This window comes from Heptranchias perlo, chromosome 12 (assembly GCF_035084215.1).
Source record: "Heptranchias perlo isolate sHepPer1 chromosome 12, sHepPer1.hap1, whole genome shotgun sequence".
Lineage (NCBI taxonomy): Eukaryota > Metazoa > Chordata > Chondrichthyes > Hexanchiformes > Hexanchidae > Heptranchias > Heptranchias perlo.
In genome coordinates this window covers 12,452,990-12,477,025 of record NC_090336.1, presented here as the reverse complement: position 1 = coordinate 12,477,025, position 24,036 = coordinate 12,452,990, and the positions used below count along the sequence as shown (strand labels likewise).

At 45.5% G+C, this 24,036-nt stretch overlaps 1 protein-coding gene and 1 long non-coding RNA gene across 4 annotated transcripts in view; one reads left to right on the top strand and one right to left on the bottom strand.

Moving 5' to 3' along the window:
• The window catches only part of arhgap1 (Rho GTPase activating protein 1), a 49,762-nt gene that overhangs the window by 12,724 nt on the left and 13,002 nt on the right, over window positions 1–24,036 (top strand). For both annotated transcript variants that reach the window (XM_067993666.1, XM_067993665.1), the window contains exons 3-12: window positions 1,146–1,244; window positions 3,164–3,251; window positions 6,578–6,709; window positions 8,841–8,927; window positions 9,577–9,675; window positions 10,506–10,598; window positions 11,233–11,309; window positions 12,561–12,638; window positions 18,977–19,105; window positions 23,564–23,667. In XM_067993666.1, coding sequence (XP_067849767.1) covers window positions 1,146–1,244; window positions 3,164–3,251; window positions 6,578–6,709; window positions 8,841–8,927; window positions 9,577–9,675; window positions 10,506–10,598; window positions 11,233–11,309; window positions 12,561–12,638; window positions 18,977–19,105; window positions 23,564–23,667 — 986 coding nt within the window. The remainder of the gene's footprint in view (window positions 1–1,145; window positions 1,245–3,163; window positions 3,252–6,577; window positions 6,710–8,840; window positions 8,928–9,576; window positions 9,676–10,505; window positions 10,599–11,232; window positions 11,310–12,560; window positions 12,639–18,976; window positions 19,106–23,563; window positions 23,668–24,036) is intronic.
• Window positions 1–24,036, bottom strand: part of LOC137327830 (uncharacterized) — a 37,260-nt gene that overhangs the window by 6,744 nt on the left and 6,480 nt on the right. The window contains exons 2-3 of one of the 2 annotated variants that reach the window (XR_010964554.1): window positions 8,883–8,956; window positions 5,761–5,857 (exon numbers count right to left, since the gene is read on the bottom strand). This is a non-coding gene — a long non-coding RNA (uncharacterized lncRNA). Of the gene's footprint in view, window positions 1–5,760; window positions 5,858–8,882; window positions 8,957–24,036 lie in introns of those variants that run through there. The other variant, XR_010964555.1, reaches the window with a different exon arrangement.

The following is a 24,036-nucleotide window of genomic DNA, read 5'->3' as shown; positions in this document are numbered from 1 at the left end:
TGGTGGATGTAGTATATTTGTATTTTCAAAAGGCATTCGATAAGGTGCCGCATAAGTTTGTTACACAAGATTGGGGGTAATATATTAGCGTGGATTGAGGATTGGCTAACAGACAGAAAACAGAGAGTAGGAATAAAAGGGTCATTTTTGGGTTGGCAGGTTGTAACTAGTGGGGTGCTGCAAGGATCAGTGCTTGGGCCTCAGCCGTTTACAATATATGTCAATGACTTAAATGAAGGGACCGAGTGTAATGTATCCAGGTTTGTTGACGATACAAAGCTAGGTGGGAAAGTAAGCTATGAGGAGGACACAAAGAGGCTGCAAAGGGATATAGACAAGTTCAGTGACTGGGCGAGAAGGTGGCAGATGGAGTATAATGTGGGGTTATTCACTTTGTTAGGAAGAATAGAAAAGCAGAATATTTTTTAAAAGGTGAGAGACTAAGAAATGTTGGTATTCAGAGGGATTTGCATGTCCTTGTACATGAATCACAGAAAGTTAACATGCAGGTTCAGCAAGCAATTAGGAAGGCAAATGATATGTTAACCTTTATTGCAAGGGGGTTGGAGTATAAGGCCTTGTTGCAATTATATAGGGCTCTGGTGAGACCACACCTAAGGAGGATATACTTGTCTTAGAGGTGGTGCAATGAACATTCACTAGAATGATTCCTGGAATGAGAGGGTTGAGAAAAATGGGCCTATGTTCTCTGGAGTTTAGAAGAATGAGAGATGATCTCATTGAAACATATTAAATTCTTAGAGGGATTGACAGGATAGATACTGAGAGGCTGTTTCCCCTGGCTGGAGAGTCTAGAACCAGGGGTCATAGCCTCAGGATAAGGGGTTGGCCGTTTAGGACCGAGATGAGGAGAAATTTCTTCACTCAGAGGGTTGTGAATCTTTGGAATTCTCTACCCCAGAGGGCTGTGGATGCTCAGTCAGAGAGTACATTTAAGATTGAGATCAATAGATTTTTGGACTCTAAGGGAATCAAGGGATATAGGGATTGAGCGGGAAAGTGGAGTTGAAGTCGAAGATCAGCCATGATCTTATTGAAAGGCAGAACAAGCTCGAGGATCCGTATGGCCTACTCCTGCTCCTATTTCTTATATCCTTAAATATTGTTCTCTTAATTTCAACTAGATAAAGACTGCACACCTGAAATTGTTGATCCTCCCTCTAATCTGAAGTGGGATGACCCGTACTACGACATTGCAAGATGCCAAATTGTGGAGGTGGCAGGTGGGTTCCATAAAATAGTTCTAAACTGTAAATACTATCAACTTGTTGATGCTCAGAATAGAAATATAGGTGTACGTCCTTATCCCTGGGAGGAAGGGGGCAAGGAGGAGGAATACTCCCATTTTGATGTAACTCTTTGTGCCTGTCGGGTCCGTGGTATTAAAATGAAGTATTATTGTTTTCTGTGAGTGCCTCTACCGATTGCAGCATGAACTGTGAAAAAGATATTTTTAAAATGATCTGTGTCTTCTCTCTAAGAGATCAGGATCTCTTTCTGTGCTAGTGTTCCATTCTGTCCCCGAGTGCACACGGGAGTTGGGATGTGAAAATCCTGATTCTTGCAGCTAATCCAAGGGAGCCCGTCACCACCCTCCAAATATTGATTTGTTTAGCCGGGTGTCTGACGCGGGCAGAAACCCATCACCGTGTTTGAGTCTCCTAACCAAGCTGTAGTTGTTGTTTCCATGTCTTCGTGCTCTTCCCCTGGGAGAAAAGTGGAAGGATTCGGAGACTGATTAACAGACGTGAAAGCTACTTCCTCGACCATCTTTATATCGGCGGTTAGTCCTATATGGGCGGGAGGGTTTTAGGGACTGCAACAACCCATATGATGAGGGAGGGTGGGACACCCACACCCGCCAGATGACCGTATCCCCGCTGGTTGTCACCCAGAATTCAGAGCTGGAATTTGTAGAGTCTCCACTTGTCGGGACTATCTGGAGTGGGGTTTGAACCCTGCACCTTCTGACTCAGAGAAGGGAATGCTACCACTAGGCTAAAGGCTCCCTCTACCAAGTTGTTGAGAAATCTACACGAGCAGAGTTTCTGTGTGCCCGATGTGGCGTGCACATTGTCTTCTCATTGAGACGCACCCCACTTTTCACCATGTGATGAAGTGTAGGCTGAGCCATTGACCTGCATGGTTCAGTGCGTTGGGTCTGCGGGAGGGCTGTTCTCCTTCTGAGCTTCACAGCGCTCCACTGCACCACGAGAGCCACTGGATTCAAAAGGCTTTGCATTTTTCAAAGGTCTGGGAACATTGCTTCTTTCATTGAGGAAGTGTTGTGGAACTGATCGGTAATTTGTTGAATGTTTGTAACATGTCAGCCTCCCGCATCCTGAACTTGTTTTGGATTGGAGCTTCCCCTTCAGATTGTAGGGGGGAAATAAAAAACATTTTCAACTATTTAAGTAAAATTACATAGAATGTACAGCACAGAACCAGGCCATTCAGCCCAACCGGTCTATACCAGTGTTGATGCTCCACACGAACCTCCTCCCATCCTACTTTAGCTCACTTTATCAGTATAACCGTCTATTCCTTTCTCCCTCATGTGTTTATCTTGCTTCCCCTTAAATGCACCTATGCTATTCACCTCAACTACTCCTTTTGGTAGCGAGTTCCGCATATTTGCTAAAACCATCTAGAGATGGGTTTTTTTCCTTCCCACTCAATAATTTTAAGTTGTTCCTGTGCGGTGTTTCCTTCAAGCAAGCCAGTGCCGTTGGCTGCAGTGAGCTCTGTGTTAATACCTCATAAGGTATGGAAGGTGGAGTAGCAGCGTCAGTGCTGGAGTGGCCATGGGATATCTGGGTTAGGAGGGGATCACAACACATGGGTGTAGTCAGGATACTGGGGCGTGGAGGGGTTTGTTGAGAGTCGGCTGTGCCCAAATAAGCATGTTTTTTGCTTTTGAGACCGTTGTCGATTAACTGAGTCATGATGATTTTTAAATGTGAGATAAAATGGAAAGCTACCGATTATAGAGCTGCTTATTTCCTGCATTTTCTGCTTTTATGTGTGATTTCTGAAGATCCTGTTTCCTGTGGGAGGGCCTGGTGCCTCAGCTCTGATTGGTTTACTGAGGAGAGCCCTAGATTGCTTTACACGAACTGACCCCTCACATCTGTTCCTACAGGGGATGATAACTTTGGCAGGAAGGTGATCGTGTTTAATGCCTGTCGGATGCCTCCCAGTCACCAGTTGGACCACACAAAACTGCTTCAGTGAGTCTCCAAAAGACATGCGGTGTTAGTTACTCTCGTAAAACTCCACTTCCTAAGGGGCAGATTGAGTGATCCTTCAGAATGCGTTGTGGCCTCTTCCTCTCTCCCTCCCCCCTCCACCCCTACCACTCCCTAATTTGTTGGAGGATATGGGTGCAGTTTGACAGCCAAGTATCAAAATTAGGATCTGAGGGTGGAGACAGTGCAGGGTTTGCTTGTTACTGTATCTTCCACTTGACCATTTCTCCAATCTCAACGTGCAAATGATATGGCGATATGACCGTTAGAAAATGGAGACTGTTCTTGGATGAATAGTGAGCTAATCCACCTTGCGTGTACACACACACACACCCCTTCACCTATGGGTGGCTCTGTACACACTATGTACACATACACTGAGGCCAGAGCTGGGCTGGTCTGTCGGGCAGCAGCACCTAACAGAGGTACAGCGTTCTTCATCCAGGCAGAACAACGCAGTCTTGTAAAGTTGAATTAGTGCAGGTCACTGACCGGGCCTTTTGAGAGAGATTGGGTTGGATTAAGATGGAGAATTAATGGAAAGGCAAGTAGAATTTTTCAGAGGTCAGTTTCAACCTTAATGAAACTCACTGTTGAAGAAGCTTCAAAATGGGCCTCAACTGCAACCACCCAATAATTTAACATAAAACTAGCACAAGATCAGTTACGTTAACAAATGTAGCTGGAGGAGTAGTCATTGGCTTTGGTGCCCCTGGAAGGTGAAAAATCTCGACAGGGTTCCTGCTGCTCACTGCTGTCCACTCAAGTGTGTGCGTGTGTATGGACATTGGGTAGTTTGGGCTGTGATGCTCCCATGGACGAACAGCTCACCAGCCTTGGGTTCACCCATGGAATATGGCTGCTTGAGTGAGGGTGACTAGTGCCTGTGGAACTGTACCGCGTCATCAGTCAGCAGAGGAGAAAGTCTGTGAGGCAGTGGGGACAGAAGAGTCGGCAGCTTTACAAAATTGACACCATCACAAAATGAAACTTGTGGGTAAGTGGTGGATTTGATATGTTTGTGCCGTCCTGCCCAGTGATCCACTGCTTCAGAGAATCAGTGACGGAGTTTGAGACACTGAGTTGAACCAGAGTGAATGGCTAGTTTCCTCCCAGTTGGGGCCCCTGATTCCTTGCTGGTCATCTGATTATTTTTGGGTGGGGGGTTGGATTTCATTTGAGAATTCTCTCTGGAGTGAATAAAATCCCGGCAGGTAGTTGATACAGGATGAGTCAGAATCCCCAAAATGTTTCAGTGGGGGGGTAGGGGCGGGCGGTGGTGGTGCGGGTGTGTGCGCTTCTGCACTCACCATCTTTCATTCACAAAGGTAAGCACCACTTTCCGTGTGCATTGTTTGACAACAACTTGCATTTATATAGCGCCTTTAATGTAGTAAAACGTTCCAAGTCGCTTCACAGGAGCGTAATCAGACAAAAATTGACACTGAGCCACATAGAGATATTAGGACAGGTGGCCAAAAGCTTTGTCAAAGAGGTAGGTTTTAAGGAGTAACTTAAGAGGAGAGAGAGAGGTGGAGAGGTTTTGGGGAGGGAATTCCAGAGCTGAGGGCCAAGGCAGCTGAAGGCACGGCCGCCAATGGTGGAGCGAAGGAAATCGGGGATGCACAAGAGGCCAGAATTGGAGGAGCACAGGGATCCCGGATGCTGTGAGGGTTAATCCAAGTGTGTCATAGACTGCTTGGTCCTGTGAGTCTGCCTCGTTATCATCGCCTCATCGTCACCACCTTCATCTCCATTATTTAAGAAGAAGCGCGAGTCGCAGGTTTGAATTCAGATGTCCGCAATCTGCTCTTGAATATTGTTGCCTCTTGCCGTACTTTCTTCTTATCTGAATGGTAATAATACTGGGGGAATAGAAGACTCCATTTTGGGTGTCCATTGTCAACATTAAGCACTCTCTGGGTCAGTTATAACAGTTAGATGCTCTCTACTCTGACCCAACAATGTGCCTCAGTCCTAACTTTAGAAAAGTTGTTCCGCTGGTATAGCAGGGAGCTTCTTGCTACTTCCCACACCAGCCATCCTGTGGCCTCTCTCGGGTTGCCAGTTTGGTGCTAATTAAGAATTAGAGGCAGTACATAAGAACATAAGAAATAGGAGCAGGAGTAGGCCAATCGGCCCCTCGAGCCTGCTCCGCCATTTAATAAGATCATGGCTGATCTGATCCTAACCTCAAATCTAAATTCATGTCCAATTTCCTGCCCTAATTCCCTTTACTTCTAGGAAACTGTCTATTTCTGTTTTAAATTTATTTAATGATGTAGCTTCCACAGCTTCCTGGGGCAGCAAATTCCACAGACCTACCACCCTCTGAGTGAAGAAGTTTCTCCTCATCTCAGTTTTGAAAGAGCAGCCCCTTATTCTAAGATTATGCCTCCTAGTTCTAGTTTCACCCATCCTTGGGAACATCCTTACCGCATCCACCCGATCAAGCCCCTTCACAATCTTATATGTTTCAATAAGATCGCCTCTCATTCTTCTGAACTCCAATGAGTAGAGTCCCAATCTGCTCAACCTCTCCTCATATGTCCGCCCCCTCATCCCCGAGTGAACCTTCTTTGTACTGCCTAGAGAGCAAATATAGACAGGCTGGGTGAGTGGGTGGAGATTTGGCAGATGCAATACAATATTGGAAAATGTGAGGTTATGAACTTTGGCAGGAAAAATCAGAGAGCAAGCAATAATCTTTTATGTGGCACCTTGTCGAATGCCTTCTGGAAGTCTAAATACACTACGTCCACTGGTTCCCCTTTATCCACCCTGTACGTTATGTCCTCAAAGAACTCAAGCAAATTTGTCAGACATGACTTCCCCTTCGTAAAGCCATGCTGACTTTGTCCTATTAAATTATGTTTATCCAAATGTTCCGCTACTGTCTCCTTAATAATAGACTCCAAAATTTTACCCACCACAGATGTTCGGCCAACTGGTCTATAATTTCCAGCCTTCTGCCTACTACCCTTTTTAAATAAGGGTGTTACATTAGCAGTTTTCCAATCTGCCGGGACCTTTGCCGAGTCCAGAGAATTTTGGAAAATTTAGAACCATGCTACTTGAAACAGCCCAAAATCATTTCATGTAGGACCCTTACAGCCAGCAGATGATGAGACTTTCATCCAGCAATCTGGGCTGTATTTCAATCAAGAGGCTGGAGATGAACAGCCAGTGTCTGACCCATTGTATTTTGTTTCCATCTGAATCTTCAGTTGAATTGCGTAGTTAATGCGTGTTAATTAATCACCGGGCTTTGAGCAGTCCTGAGTTTGTTTCTTTGTCCCCATCACCAGATACCTGAAGCACACGCTGGACAAGTACGTAGAGAGCGACTACTCGGTTGTGTACTTTCACTACGGACTCACCAGTCAGAACAAACCTTCGTTCAATTGGTTACGAGAAGCCTACAGGGAGTTTGACAGGAAGTAAGTGTGGCTGATCCTTAGATAGGCTTTTATACATTTCAATCAAAAGAGCTTGGTTCTCCTATTCTGCTCTACAGTACAATGCAGCAGCAAATCATAATGTAACACAGAAGTACGTATACATTGAGTGTTCACGAATACTTGGATTTAATTAGACATGTCTTCCAGTTGTGCTTATGAGAACACATGTCTCATGATGGGGGGAAATGATACAAGCCAAATCCAAGAATGTAGGATTGGAGACAGTGCCTACGAAAATGGTAATCAAAACACCATGTCCTGGTGTTGCCTGTAAGCCCCAGTTACTTCATACGATATGGTGTGTCGGCTGAAGTACCACAATCTAGCAACAATGTGAGGACAAAGCTGAAGCGGTTTGCTGATATCTTAGCATCTTTATGTCCTCAATATGAGAGCAGGTGGTTATCAATTAATTGAGTTACTGTTATCTGGGTAAACGTGGCAGCCAATTGTGCTGAACACCCAGTCCTCTTCGAGAAGTGCTTTGGGATCTTTTATATCCACCTGAACAAGCAGGCAGTGCCTTATTTTAACATCTCACCTTGAAGGGCAGCACTTCTGACAGTGCAGCACTCCCTCAATACTGCACTGAAGTGTCGGCTCAGATTATGTGCTTAAGCACTAGAGTGGGGCTTGAGCCCATGACCTTTTGACTCGATCAAGAGTGATACCACTGAGCCTATCTAAAACTTTATAGGAGTTCTGCCTCTGCCCTGCCCTAAAATTACTGTATAGCACTGAACAATGCTAGATTCTGAGTCTTAAATTGACTTGGCATGCTCTGCTGTTAAAGACTGTGTGACTGAGGCAAACAGATCAGATAGTCCAAGGTTTAATTCTTAGTCTGTGTTGCTTTAGCTATTCTCCGTAGAATGCTGTAATGGATCTCAGTCTCTGGGTTAGGGAGGGGAAATTTGGTCAGGAGTCCTGCTCCTAGCTATCAGGTAACCCCTTGTGAAAAATGTGGGTGTGGATTGAGCTCAGTTGAGATGTCTCTCAGGGTCACGGTAGTTGTCTGACGCTCATTGTCAAGACTCATACGTGAACAATGGTCACTTGGGCGAGGTACCAGAGTGTGTCTGTGGAATGGTACTGAATATCTTCAGGAGAGGAAGGAAGTGTTGGGGGAGGGGGTGGGGATTGAATAAAAATATACACCAGGAGCTGTGAAAAATGGCTGGGTGTTGTTTTTACCCCAGGTCTCGATTGTTTGGAACCACTGCCTTGTGTATCCTGATGCTTTATAGCAGGGATGGGTCTCAGAACCAGTGAATGGTCTGCATATCATTACTCAGAAATGTGACTGTGACCCCACCTACCTGAAGAGTGTGAGACCACCCCGTCCATACCCAAAATTAGAAGACCTCCCGCATACACTCAAACTCATACCCACACCTCTCCTCACCACCCCCCCCGCCCTCCCCAGTCACGTTTGAAACCTTGGAAGCTTCAGCCTCAGCTCTCCAAACTTCCCAGCTTTCGAGGACTAGCATAAGCTGATTGGTGCAACAAAGGCTGCTTCCTAGCTGGTCTGAAGGCACCAATCCAGGAGTGTCCTTTCCCAGGAAGTTTTAAAGGGCTGAAGCTGAGGTGAAGTCTCAATCAGCTATGCTCAAAAGAACTGACAAGGGCATCACAGCCAGGTGAAAGGAGCTGGTGGACTGGTCATGGCCTGTGGGTCATGGTTCGACACACTTGCCTTATATGCATGGACACGTGGCAGATATTAAACAGAATTTAGTTTGGCTCACTAAATACCAGGGTATCCAAGTGTAAACTGAGGGTGCCTGACATGTTCCAAATGAATTCTAGGCAGTGGTTCCTCTAGTGAACAGTATTTAACTCAGCTTCCCTCTGGGAGAGCTATGTCTGTTCCCCATCATTAACAGTAAGGGAAACTCTAGCCCTGTCATTAGCAGTCTGTTGGATCTTCGGAATCTTTCATCTGTCACTCCCCAGCACGGTGAGGACCAGCATGATTGCCCATGTTCAGCTTTAGTCTCGAGGGATGAACTGTTAAAGCTATGAGTCTTTCTCTGTAAAATCAGTATCCTGAAAAGAGCAGTTGGTGAATTGTGCTTGGTAACCTGGTCTGTTTCCCTCCACACAGGTACAAGAAGAACATAAAGGCTCTGTACATCGTCCACCCTACCAGGTTCATCAAGGCGCTCCTCGTTGTCTTCAAACCCATAATCAGGTAGGTCCATAGCCAGTGATCAGTTCATTCTGAATAAAAGATATATACAAATGAATTTCTTGCATTGTGAAGATTGCTGTTAATATCTTGCTTTCCTGCCACGGTTTCTCTAAAGCTGGTCTATGTTGTCATAGGCAGCAGTGGGGACACTATAGGTAGAAAGGGGAAGATTAGTCAAGTTCCTAATCCTGATTGCTGTCCAGTGATAACTGCTGGAAAGTGCATGAATGTAAATATCAGGATTGAACTTGGCTGTAATGATCCTCCTTATCCACTTCATGGTTGAATAGCCTGCCTCCATATGCGCACGCATTCGCTCTCCCCCACGCGTTCGCTCTCGCCCACGCTCATGCACAGGCCACTGGGCAAGGTAACAAAGGACAGTGATTGAATTTCCTGGACTGCATGGCTGGGAGCCATGTTATGTGGGGCATTTACCCACTGAGCCATTGAGGCAGTCACTCCGAACCCCTGATTCCTCCCCCATCTCGTATTTCACAAAATACAGGCAGTCACTTGCAACAAGGTGAGTCAAATTGGTAACTAATATGTAACCTGTGTGTGGAGAGATTTGGAAAACAATGCAGCCATCTCACTTGTGCGTCTTCTGTTTCCATTTTATTTTTCTCCATCCCACCCCTAATTCTAGCATGAAGTTTGGCCGGAAAATCTTGTACGTGAATCATTTGGGTGAACTTGAACAGTACTTGAAGTGTGAGCGAATGGTGATCCCATCATGTGTGAAAAAGTAGGTCTTTACAAATAATGTCTTTGGGTGAGAGGTTCTGTTGGTCATTTTCAGGTGATGGTAAGATTTGTGCTGGACCCAGTTTGGCAGAATGAAGCGATCTTGTCGTTTTCTTTTAGGGGGAGTTTAATTTTTAAAAAATTCTTGTTTGATAAGTTCTCAAAAATAACATTGTTATTTGTTGTGACCTTTGTTTTCTGTTGTATAAATATAATATGTGGTGAGTGCTGATGGCAGGGCTGGGGAAGACCCATTTAAGTAAGAACAGACAAGCAGGTGCTGCCCACTCTGTCCAAACTGATGCTGTGGACTAAAAGACTGGATGGGATTAGGGTTGTATCTATCAGCCTCGTATTTTGTCTCCCATTCGAGGTGTAACCCCCTCCCCCCCCCCCCCCCCACCCCAGTCTAAACCTTGCTGAATCACGACAAACACCACGTAAACTCCCACCCTTCACCTTTCATTGTGAAATTTGGAACAAAGAAATACTTTTTTTGTCCTTTCCCTTCTGCCTCCCTCCACATTTCCGATCTCAGCCCCATTGCCTGACCTAAGTGGGTGAACAGTGACTTGTTCCCAGCCCGATACCAGCGTTGTTTTGTAACTGGCTCCTGGGAACTAAGAGCGAACGGCCTGGTTATTTACCAGATGACTGTACCTTTTACCTTCCTTCTTTTGGGACATGCCAAGAACATCCCGAAAACATACAAACTCAAGTCTTCTGCTTGTTAGAATTAATGCTGTGATTTCATCATTGCTTTATGGCAAGAGCTCTGTCTGGTGACCGAGTGGCCCTTATCCCTCTTCTGTTGTTGATCTTTACTTTTAGGTTTGATGACAGTCTCCAGGCGGCACAGAAACCCACACCATTGGTACCCAAAAAGCAGCTGCCTCACCAACAGTTTGGAATCAGCCTTCAAATGTAAGTAATTCCCAAGATTATTGGTGTTGGTTCCCTGATGGTAAGCGATGTTTCTTCTATCTAGTTCCCCCCCCCCCCCCCCCGCCCCCATTTCTCCCGTCCTCTTCTGGAGGCATTGACTCCTTCCTGAGTTAAGGTTCCACGGATGGCAGCAGCCCCCCAGGTACCTGGCCCAGGTCCCCATTCTCCATGGGTTAACTCAGTGTGTGTTGGCAACAGGCCCAATCCTGTTTTTTGTTTGATGCATGCAGTGTCCAGCAGCATTGCTGGATAGAGATTAGGACCTGATTGATTCATTTGACCTCCCCCCCCCCCCCCCCCCCCAACTTACTCAACATACACGAGACCCGGTTTCTTTCTCAGAATTGCCTAAACCATGAGTTCCACAGCTGAGGTGTCTTGGGGAGGCCATGAGAAGAGTTGTTTTATGTGTACAGTGTGGACTCCCTGCTTAAGGAGAACATTAACATTCCTCCGTAGACGAGGCAGTGCATTTCAGCCTGAGTGTTTGCCAACTACAGAGGCACCTCTCTCTTCTCAGCTCTCTCTGTGTGCAGTATCCAGTACCTCCATTGTGTAGGAGTCTAATTCCCATATTTAATGATGTTTGACTTCAACCTTTTGTTTGCTTCAGGCTCAGAGAAAAGCACCCCGATAACAAGACAATCCCACTGGTACTGGAACAGTCAGTCGCTTACATCAAGAAGTACGGTGAGTGAAACGCACTGAAACCGGAGGGAACCAACTCTGGACTGAATCCATATTTCCATCCATTTTTTTCCTGTTAATTTTCTCCTTTCCCCTCTTTTGAAGGCATTGACTCCTTATTGGGATACAGTTCTACAGCTGCTGGGCGCCCTCTATTACCTGGCCCAAGTTGCTGCTATTTGTGTGGCAGTGAGTGGCAACAGGCTATTTGACCATGGGAGGGTGGGCTGTTGCAGCTGAGCCCGATCCAGCCCTCCCCACAGACACATTCCTCCAGCAATTGGGGCCAGTTGAGAGCAGCCAGCTCAGCGCAATCAGTAATTGAACCTGGCACCTTCCTGGTCTGTGCGGCTCACCTACTCACTGGATGGAACCCGTTAAGCCTCAGCTACCATCTCGGCACTCGATGGTTCATGGCAAAGGAAGATATTCGAGCAATTTCATAGCCTCAAAAATGCACATACGCACTCAAATTCTGATTTAACTTTTCGGAACCTCTGGGTTCCCTTTAGAGCTGGCTGTAACTTGTGTTCATCCTGTTTCTTCCTCCTCCAACTTTCACTGGCAGATTTCTCCCTGCCCCCCCCCCCCCTCTCGTGAAGGTTAACTCCTTGCTGGGGTGTAGTTCCATGGGCGCTAGACGCCTTTTTATTACCTCACCTGAGCGAGCCTTCTGCCGTGGCATAAGCCTAGACAGCGGGCGATTCAATAGTCCTGATCCAGCCCTCACGTGGTGTCCACTCACCTACCTGTCCAGTCGGAATCGCTGGATGGCAATCGGAAATGGGCATCCTGACTGATTTTTTTTTTTTTTCCCTCTCTTCCTAACCCAGGGGAACTGAAGCCAGTTATACTTTGGGCTTGGATTAGCCAACTGAGGGCAGTGGTGATTGAACCTGTGACCGGCTGGTTCGCATCGCACAGCTATTCCCTGCTTTAACCAGTTAAACTGCTGAGGGACTCGAATTCTAATTCATGTTAATGTTATGTCTATACAGAGTCATTGAATCCTAATTGTAGCCTTAAGAACATTTATTCCATAATTCAAAAAAAAAAAAATCCCCTTAAAATTTTCCCACAATACTAAATGCAATATAGCAGATTCTATTAAACTGCTGGCTAGGTTGTTTATTGGGTGGCCCAGGATAAAGGTGAATCACCAGCATCATTGTCCGCTGGAAAGCCAGCCCTGAAAGGGTTAAAATGTTTGTTCTGTCGGTGCTACTTGATGACATGCTGTCTGCCCGCCCTCAGGTCTGAACAAAGAAGGGATATTCCGCAGGTCGGCCAACATGTACCTGGTAAAGGAAGTACTGGATAGATACAATGCTGGTGAGTGGGCCGCTGTACAAATCACATTGCACTTGGTAATTACTAGAAGTACTTTAGCGTATTGTGTGTGTGCCTGGTCCCTCCATAAAAGGGTGTCAAAAGTTAGTGTTTTGTTTTATCCCCCGCCCCCCCCCCCCCCCCGATCTTTTACATGCTCCAGTCCTCAACCCACTCTAGATCCAGGTGTTGAGGTGTATGAAAGTGGCCTGGGGTGCCGCCCTTTTTTTCCCCTTCCCTTCTGGTCAGAGGGAACATGCACAAAATGTCTGGGTGAGATCAAAAAACCGTCGGGTGGGGTGGGTGGGAAATCACAGTCCTACTCTTCTGTACAGGGCGTTAGATCAGTTCTGATCACCCCTATATTGACCAAGAGCACTGCAATTGAGGATCTCCAGATACAAGGGCAGTATTGGTGAGTCTCAGCACCTTGCACATTGTAAAAGTGGTCAGGCATTCTCGATGAGCATCATACGCGTTGGTGCAAAGAGCTAAAGAGTCCGGCTGGTGTCAGTTGTAAGGCTGTGACACATTGGACGCGGGCAGTGATTCGGGCTCCAGTCTCTTTCTGATGACAAGGGCACCACTTATTTTTTTTTTTAGAGTGGCTGGATAGTTAATGGTTTGGCTCTGATTGAAGGATCTGTTGATGCAGACTTCAACAGCTTGATCTGTGTGCAAGATCCTCGGAGTTTCTACGGGTGGTTTAGAAGGTACTGTGCACCTTTTTTACAGTTCCGTTGTCTAGCCACCCAGCGTTTCTTCCGGTGAGCAGCCAAAGCATACACAGTGGCTTAGTTTACTACCAGGGATTTGGGAAAGATTATGGGTAACTTTCCTCTAACAGCTGTTGAAATAGTCTGACTGACAAACTGGGGGCTCACGTAACTAAAATTCTCTACTGTAGATAGGGATTATGAGAAACTCTTCCTCCAATAAGAGCAAAATTGGTCACATTATTTTACCAAAGTGACTTGTTGCTCTAATCTGTGCTGCGGGATAAAACAACCATCTTTGACTGCAGATCTGCACATTATGAATCTATTTCTAGATCAGTTAGTTTCTTAGCTGGAAAAGGCAGAAGCACTGAAGTGGATTTCAAACTGGTTCCATAATTAGAAATAACCTAATTTTGTATAAGTATTGAGCCATGGTACAGTGATTAGTGCTTTCCATAGGGATCTGATCCTGGCCTATCTGTGACAAACCAGATAAGGGGAAATGAAAGCAGAATTTTTAAACATGTTAGTGACGCAAAACTGTGGGATGGTGAAGTGTGCAGCGCAGACAGACCTTATTCAAAAGGATTTGGAAATGCTCGGTACCTGGACTAATGGCATTTAATATGTGGATTAGCTCAGACGTAATTTGAAGGTGGAGTGGGCACAGATCAATCTTTAGAAACAGATGTGCTGTTGGTTTTCATCGCACAACCCGAATGAAAAGTTGTATTTACCAAAAGCAAGAGGATATTTCTACATCTTACATTTGTCCGAGTTTATATGACCTTCGAAAGTGAGAAAGGGGCACTGACGCAGGTGACCCGTTTTTCAGCAGCTTGATATTAAAGTTGCAGGTGTGACTTTTCAACCTATGTATTGGCAACACTTATCACAGAGAAAGGTCTGAAGCTGCCAGCTGCTTGCCAGTTGATCAGACTAGTCTGTTCCTCATGAGAGGAAGGATAGTTGGCTTCCTGTAAACCAGTGTTATGATGTGTTGAGAGACCTCGTTCCAATCAAGCAGTGTCTTGCATTAGGGCCTCTTGCAGTAGTGGTCGAACACAGTTTTATTTAGAAATTATAACACAGAAACAGGCCGTTCGGCCCAACCAGTTGGTGTTTATCCCCCACACAAGCAGTAGTCCTAGTCCCATGCGCCCACTCTTTTCCCATATCCCTTTATTCCCTTTCCCTTCAACCACCTATCTAACCTATTCCTAAATGTTGGTGTAGTCTCTGCTGCAATCATTAACTGTGGTGGTGCATTCTACAGTCAGACAACTCTCGGTGTAAAAAAGTTTCTCCTGCTCTCTTAAATTTCTTGGGTTTAATCTTATATCCCCTTGCTCTAGACCCCTCAACCACTGGAAACAGTCTGTTCCTATCTTCTCTGTCCCAACTTCTCATCACTTTAAACACATCTATTAAAATCACCCCTTTACTTTCCTAACAAAAACAGCCCAATTTTTCAAGTCTTTGTTTGTATTTGTATTTCACCATAATATGCAGCATCCTTGTGAACTATGCTCTACCCTCTCTTTTGCCTCAACATTCTTCCCACACCATAGAGTGAAGGGGCATAACTTTGTGCATGAGAAGAGGAGATAGGACCAGTAATTCTGCTAACACAACTGTTAGAATTATAGAATAGAATCTTACAGCACAGGAGTAGGCTATTCGGCCCATCGTACCTGTGCCGGCTCTTTGAAAGCGCTGTCCAATTTAGTCCCAGACCCTTTTTTTCCATATAACCCTGCAAATTACATGTCCAATTGCCTTTTGAAAGTTCCTGTGGAATCTGCTTCCACCACCCTTTCAGGTAGTGCGTTCCAGATCTTAACCCACTGTGTGAAAAAAATTCTCCTTATTTCCCCTTGTTCTTTTGGTAATGATTTCCAATCTGTGACCCACTTGCCAGAGGAAACAGTTTCTCCCTACTTGCTCTATCAAAATCCCTCATAATTTTGAACACCTCTATTAGGTCTCCCCTTAACCTTCTCTGCTCTAAGGAGAACAACCCCAGATTCTCCAATCTCTCCACATAACTGAAGTTCCTCATCCCTGGTGGTATCCTGGTAAATCTCCACTGCACCCTCTCTAAGGCCTTGACATCCTTCCTAAAGTGTGGTGCCCAGAATTGTTCACAATACTCCAGCTGAGGCCTAACCGGTGATTTGTAAAAGTTTAGCATGACTTCCTTGTTTTTGTATTCAATCCCCCTATTTACAAAGCCAAGTATCCCATACACTTAACTGCCTCATCAATTTGCCCCGCCACCTTCAAAGATTTATGAATATGCACCCCCAGCTCCCTCTGCTCTTGCACCCGCCTCCAAATAGTACCATTTAGATTATACTGCCCCTCCATGTTGTTCCTTCCAAAGTGCATCATTTTATACTTATCTGCATTAAATTTCATCTGCCATGTGTCTGCCCATTTCACCAGTCTGCCTATGTCCTCCTGAAGTCTGTTACTATCCTCTTCACTATTTAATACATGGCCAAGTTTTGTTTTATCTGCAAACTTTGAAATTGTACTCCCTATACCCAAGTCCAGGTCATTGTATATAACACGAAAAGCAATGGTCCTAATACCCGACCCCCTGGAGGACCCCACTGCATACTTCTCTCCAGTCAGAGCAACATCCATTCACCACTACTCTCTGCCTCCTATGCCTCAGCCAATTACGTACCTAAGTTACCATTGTCCCTTTAATCCCATGTGCTTCTATTTTCTGAATAAGCCTGCTATGTGGTACTTTATCAAATGCCTTTTGAAAGTCCGTATATACATCAACCGTCATCAACCCTTTCTGTTACTCCATCAAAGAACTCAATCAGGTTAGTCAGACACGATTTCTTGCTGGCTATCTCTTATTACCCCGTGCTTCTCCAAGTGAGAATTAATTTTGCCCTTGACTGGTCCCTCATAGTTTTCCCACCACTGACATTAGACTGACTGGCCTGTAGTTACCAGGTTTATCCCTCTCCCCTTTTTTTGAACAGGGGTGTAACATTTGCAATCCTCCAGTCCTCTGGCACCACTCCCATATCTAAGGAGGGTTGAAAGATTGTGGTCAGAGCTTCTGCCATCTCCACCCTTGCTTCCCTCAGCAGCCCAGGATGAATCCCATCTGGACCGGGTGACTTGTGAACTTTGAGTGATACCAACCTATTTACCACCTCCTTTCTATCTATTTTTATCCTATTAAATATCTCTACTCCCTCCTCCTCTACTGCGATATTAACTTCATCCTCTTCTTTTGTGAAGACAGATGCAAAGTCCTCATTCAGTACCTCAGTCATGCCCTCTGCCTCCCCGAGAAGATTTCCTTCTTTGTCCCTAATCGGCCCCACCATTATTTTAACTATCCTTTTATTTTTTATATGTTTATAAGAGATTTTTGTTTCCTTTTTATGTTACCTGCTAATCTTCTCATATTCTCTCTTTGCCCTCCTTATATTGTTTTTCAGTTTCTCCCCTGCACTCTCTGTATTCTGCCTGGTTTTCTACTGTATTCTGTACCTGACATTTGATGTAAACCTTTTTCTGTTCTGTTTTAACCTCTATTTCCTTTGTCATCTAGGGAGCTCTTGCTTTAAATCTTTCCTCCTTATGGGAATATGTTTGGTTTGTACCCAAATTATCTCTGCCTTGAAGGCCTGCCATTGCTCATTTACTGTTTTCCTGGCCAATCTTTGTTTCCAGTCCACCTGTGCTAGAACTCTACTGAAATCACTGAAATTGGCTCTCTTCCAGTTGGGTATTTTCACGGTTGAATTTTCTTTGTCCCTTTCCGTAACTACTTTAAACCTAATTATATTATGATCACTATTACCCAGATGTTCTCCCACTGAAACACGCACTACATACTCGTGCTCTCTTGCTTTCTCTTGAAGAGGAGAGGGAACTGTGCTAAATCTTACTTCAGTCAACACTTCACAGCTGGACAGCCTGTGGATGGAACCCCAGAGCCACCTCAGAAAGTGGAGTCTGTCAAGGGTCACAAGTGATGTGACGATGGGCTGCAAGTGGCCCCAGGCTGTATTGTAAGTATTGCTGCGCTAAGCACACCTGTGGTTTAGTGTGGTGATTTGTACCGTGGACTCGGAGACCGAGGTTGGGATAAGACTTGGGCCTCCTCACAACTGTAGTTTGCCGAGTTTTGACCAGATTGTCGTCTGCTGCAGCACTAATTAGAAGCAATTAACATGCAGTCTGGAAATAGAAGTTAGGTGTTTTCTTTCCCTCTATGTACTCCATCATAAAAAAAAAATCTGTGAGGCCTGTCTACAATGCTCTAGGGAGGTGAGATGGAGGGACCAAATAAAATGGCGACTAAGAAGTCATCAAACAGAAAATTAGTTTAGTTACGTGAAAATATTTAGTTAGTTACTTTAATGTTCAACTCAAATTTTCATGTGGGCAGCAGCACAAGGTGAGACTGTAAACAGCAGAGTGGGACAGTGGTGAAATGTCATCTCATTAAACAAGCAGTGGATCCTGATCATTTCCCTACTGCAAGTACCTTAGCAGTGGTCTTAAATCAACAGGTCATGTTAGCAGCTGTACATCATGACATCCATGCCCCAGACTCACATGAACAATGCCACATAAGTCAGCTAGTAAACAAATAAAAATTTATATTCATGACCTAGGGTAAAGACCAGTTGTAGACCAATGGTACTTTTTTCTCTTGACAGCTAGATGAAATGTCAGCAAATTTGAAACCCGTTGCCTATGTTTAGATTTATTTCAAAAGAATGACCTGGTGTAGGTGCTGTATAGGCTTCCTGCTATACATGTATAAAACATTTCCCCTCTGCAAGCAGGCTCAGGTGAGGCACTGACAGCTGTATTTGGTGCAGGTGTCCGATACGCTGCCATAAAATGTTCATTTTGTTATTCAATCCTTCGTTGAGCAATAATAAATGATCAAGTGTTTATATTTAAGTTCTGTTTAAATAAATTATTTCAGAGAATGTGTTGTGAGCAAAAGGGTATAAAAAAACAATTGCACGTGTGGCTCAGAAACCCTGATATGCACGCACCTTGGAATTTCATTATTGTGGTTTGATTATGATTTCATTATATTCTGTGTAAAGATATTCCCTTATGTACAAAAAAGATTGGAAGAAAAAGTGGATGACACTTTTTATCCAAAATATTTATAGGACTATGGGGAAAGTGCAGTGGAATGGGCCTAATTGGATAGCTCTTTTAAAGAGCTATCACGATGGGCTGAATGGCCTCCTTCTGTACCTACTGTGAAACTAACAGATTATCTTGTATTGCTGTTGCAGCTGAATTTTAAATGCAGTATTCCATGATAATTTATTTGATTTACTATAACACATAAACAGAAAAGTCTTAGTCAAGTCCTTGTTGAGAGCCACATCATAACAGAGTGCAGAGTGTGAATCATTATTTTAATTTTAATGTGTGAAATGTGTGCACATTTGGTGTGCAGTGTCACACTCTACACGTGGACTCTACGCATTTGCACCATACTGTGGGTTTTGGTTTTGAGTATCTGTTGTTTTAACACGGGCAGTTTAACCACAGATGTGTGTGTGTGTGTGTATAAAATACTTCTGTAATGTTGCGAGCTCTCTGCAGGTGTTTCCGTGGATTTTGAAAGCTACCAGGATGTTCATCTGGCGGCCGTTATGCTAAAGACCTTTCTTCGCGAATTGCCTGAGCCTCTGCTGACGTACAACCTGTATGACCAAGTGGTCTCATTTGGAAGTAAGTTGCATGCTTTAGCCAACATCCAGCATTGTGTTCTTTATTACATCTTGCTCATATTTAGAAAAAAAATTTGCCAGAATATTGACTGAATTGCCCCGATCTGGACACTTCCTTTTGAAAGGCTCCCATTTGTAAGGAGCTCTTTTGGACAGATTTACATTGGACAGTTTAGTTAGATTTGACTCTTTAAAAACTGCTCTTCACTTAAAACTGCTATAGATTGCCCATTTGATAATTAAGCATCGCAGTCATGGACCAGCTGAGTGGCACAAGCCACAAAACCAGCTATGTCCCCAAGAAGCAGTCGTTTTATTCTGAGTTATGCAACAGACAATGTCCATTATTTTATAGAACATACATAGATAGATAGATTACTAGCATTTCAAAAAAAAAAGTTTGTTTTTACTTTTTTTTCCCTGAATGTACTTACCAGGTTAGATTCAGTGTGACACTCAAGATGGGTGCAAATTGGCTGCTGTGTTTCCTACATTACAACAGTGACTTTCAAAAAGTACTTTGCGACATCCTTAGATTATGAAAGACTCTAGATAGACGGCCAATGGAGTACTTTTGCAGCATAGTCACTGTAAGGAAATGTCGCAACCAGTTTGCACATAGCAAGGTCCCACAATGCGATAACGACCAGATAATCTGTTTGTGATGTTGTTTGAGGTATAAATGTTGGCCAGGACCCCGGGGAGAACTCCTCTACTCTTTGAATTATGCCATGGGATCTTTTACATCCACCTGAAGGGTCAGACAGGGCCTCTGTTTAATATTTCATCTGAAAGACATGATGAGCTTGATTAATTTTAATCTATTTTCTAATGGGTATGGACATAGCTGCCCTTAATTCAGCACAATTCGGGTGACCACAGTCAGGGACGTCCTGGATGGCGGAGGGTCGGGTTGGTTGGAGCCGTGGGCGCTTGCCGCGCGGATGTCCTCGTGGCGTGCCGGGGACGCGGTCGCGGCCGCCGCCATCCAGGCGTTGAAATCGGCGCTCGGCCCTGATTCCACTCGGGGCGTGGAGGCGGCTCAAGCGTGCGGAGCCATCCCGTCCGACCTGACCCCCGTTTGGACGGAATTCCTCATCGGCGCCAGGCCCCAAAACCTCCCTCGGAGGGCCGCGCCTCACAACTTGAGCCGTCTCTTGGAAATTCCCTCCGTGCCGTTTCACTCCGCGCGGAGGGATTTCCTGTACGGGCTGCTCCTGCACACTCTCCACTTCCTCGCTCTTGTCTCTCGCCCGGACACGCCCTGGCGTACCATCCTGCCGTCCGGCGGAGGCGGGGGTCCCCAATGGGGGGCTCTCGACACAGGGGCCCTCCCGTGTTACTTCGGGGATCTGGGGTGGAGAGTGTTGCACGGAGCAGTTGCGTGCAATTGGCGTTTACGCCATTTTACGGACACCCAGGCCGCTTGCAATTTCTGCGGCCTGGAGGAGTCCGTGTTTCACATGTTCACCGGGTGTGAGAGACTGCAGCCCCTGTCTCATTATTTGGAGGGGCTGCTCCTCAGGTTCTGGCTGCACTTCAGTCCCACGCTCCTGATCTTTGGCCGCCCGGTGAGGAGGGGGGCGGGCAGGTCGATGGACGTCCTCGTGGGCCTGCTGCTGGGCCTGTCCAAGGTGGCTATCCACAGGTCCAGGTTGCTCACGGCCCGTGGGGGCGGTCGCTCGGCCTGTCTGCCTCTCTTCCGCAGAATGCTCCGCGCCCGGGTGGCCTTGGAGATGGAGAACGCAGTGTCTGCCGGTATGCTTGAGGCTTTCCGCGACCGGTGGGCACCGCAGGGGCTGGAGTGCATCCTGAACGAGGAAAATAAAATTTTAATTTGAAACTTGGTTTTGGTTCTTTTGGTTTTAAGGAAAAAAAAATTCAGCACAATTGGCACTAAATTGGTAATCTCACATATAATGGCTGGTATGGGGAATGAAAAAGCAGTAGGTCGTGTTCTTCTGAAGCTGAGACACTGAGTAGAGGGAGCTTTACTTCTGTCTGTACCATACTTGGAATGCTTGGTGCTGATGCTGACTACCAGAAATGGAAGGTGTTCTATCCCCCAATGCTAACATCCCTCACCATAATAAGCACAAAATTCACCCAAAAAAAGGTTGATTTTTAAGAAATCTTTGTAACAGGTTTCTCCAGTGCCTTCACCATACTTCCAAGCTGAAGTTACTGCATTTTGGAAACAATCTCAAAGCTAAGCTGAATTTCTTACACTGTTATAAAAATGTGGCTTCTATTAATGATATTCCAAAACTAAAGCAACAGTTCAGTCACAGTAAGGAACGAAGACCTCCTTAAACAGCAGCAGCATTAAATCTAGTCGTGGGGGAGGTGTGCGACGGATGTAAACGGGAGGTGGCTGTTAACATACTGGAGTGTGGGAAGGATGCACAGTGCCTCTGACTCCAAACCTACAGGCTCATTGTTCCCCACCATGGAGTGATGGGATGTGGCTCCCCTTTTCCTGATGTAGCTCCCGATCTCAGCTCTACAGCTGAAGGAAAGGTGCATTGAGTGGAGGCTGGAAACCGCTCTTCCTCTTCCTCTCCCTCTCTTTTCTCCTCTTCCCTCCTCCCCCCCCCCCCGCCCCCCCATCCCAACCAAAACAGGAGAGGATTAATCAGAGGGCAAACAACCCCTTACGCCTTTGTTACTGGCTCAAGAGTGACATTTGCAGGAGGTGTGGGAGCAGATTGCCTCCTTCCTGTAGAGTGCACCGTGGAGAGCTAAAGAAGAGGTAGAAATTTGCAAAATGCATTTTCCCTTTTTGTGATCTGGAATTCCCACTGACAAACATCTCTGTGCAGCCCCTGTAACCTGTTGAGTGACTTTTAATGCTGAGAGGGAGCACTGTCACAGAATTCATTCATGGTCTGGCAGAAATCAAGTTCTGCACCATTATTACGCAAACACTTGGAAAGATGCTTTGCTTTCAGGCCTCCATTGAACACAGACATGTCTTCCACTGCTATGGAAAACGATGAACAAATTCCAGATTTGATTGGTACATGCATGTTGGCAAAAAAAAAACAGAAAATGCTGGAAACACTCAGCCGGTCAGGCAGCATCTGTGGAGAGAGAAACACAGTTAATGTTTCAGGTCGATGATAGAACTGGAAGATGTTAGAGGTTTAACAGTTTTTAAGCAAGTACAGAGCTGGAGTTGGGGGTGGGGGGGGGGGGGGGAGAAAGAATAAAAGGGAAGGTCCATGATAGGGTGGAGGGCAGGAGTGATTAGATGATAAAGGATGATGGTGCAAGGGAAAGGGGGTGATAATGGGACAAGTAAAGAAACAAAAGATGGGCCTAGAGGAGCTGTAAATGGCGACAGCAGAACCATTACCAGCACCTCCTGTACGAAAAAAATGGGAGCAGTGGTTATGATCTGAAGTTATTGAAATCAGTGTTGAGTCCAGAAGGTTGTAAAGTGCCTAAAGTGCCTCGAGCTTCTGTTGAGCTTCATTGGAACGGTGTAGGAGGCCGAGGACAGAGAGGTGGGAGTGGGATGGAGAATTAAAATGGCAAGTGACCGGAAGGTCAGGGTCACGCTAGCAGACTGAGCGGAGGTTCAGCAAAGCGATCACCCAATCTGCGATTGGTCTCCCCATTGTAGAGGAGTACAAATAAATCACTGTTTCACCTCGAAGGCGTGTTTGGGGCCCTGGACGGTGGGAAGGGAGGAGGTGAAAGGGCAGGTGTTGCGTCTCCTTCGCTCGCATAGGAAGGTGATATGGGAAGGGGAGCGGGTGTTGAGGTGATTGAAGAGTGGACCAGGGTGTCACAAAGGGAACGGTCCCTCCGCAGCACTCTGGTCCGCTCTTCAATTTTCGATTAGGGACTTCACAGCCTTCCGGACTCAACATTGATTTCGACAACTTCAGATCATAACAACTGCTCCATTTTTTTCGGACAGCAGGTGCTGGTAATGGTTCTGCTGTTACCATTTACAGCTCCTCTAGACCCATCTTTTATTTCTTAACCTGTCCCATTACCACCCCTTTTTGCCCTGCACCATCATCCTTTTTGTCATTTAATCACTCCTGTCCTCCACCCTATCACAGACCTTTCCTTTTGTTCTTTCCTCCCCCCCCCACCCCCCCGCTCCCCTTTTCCCGGACTCTGTACTTGCTTATAATCTGTTAAATATCTAACGCCTTCCAATTCTGATGAAAGATCATCGACCTTAAACGTTAACTCTGTTTCTCTCTCCACAGACGCTGCCTGATCTGCTGAGTGTTTCCAGCATTTTCTGTTTTTATTTCAGATTTCCAGCATCCGCTGTATTTTTGTTTTGGTTTTGGTGAATTGGCATCCTCCTTTACAACTTTGTACGATCTTGTTTTAATCCAGTAGTGCCTGTCCTTCTGTACATGCATGTTGTAGTTGCATAGTGTCCATTTTGTACTTTTGTGTAACCATTTGCCTTTTTCTCACTGATCTTCAGAAGTGTCACAAGGTAATCAGGTAGATACCGTGGCTGAGATGATTCGGTCACTGCCCGAGGATAACTATACTGTGCTGCGTTACTTGGTGGAGTTCCTGGGAATGGTAAGTTTGATTGTCTTATTATCGAATCTTCAAATGGCTTACTCCATTCCAACTTGGCAGTCCAGACAAATTGTTTTTTTTTTAAAATGTTTTTGACTGGCTGATGGGGAAACACTGACTCAGGAGGCTGGTGGTGCGGTGGATTTGTATCTAACCTAAAACGACTGGGGTGAAGGTTTCCAGATTCTCTTGCATATAAAAGTCCTGCGTGAAAGACCTTGGGCACTCTTAACTCTGGCTCGTGGCCTCAGGCTCACCGCACAGAGCTGCACACAGTTCAGCACAGGTTTGCACTAAATAGTCTGCCCCACTCAGCGGCCATGAGGGAAATCATAGACTCGTTACAGTACAGAAGGAGGCCATTCAGCC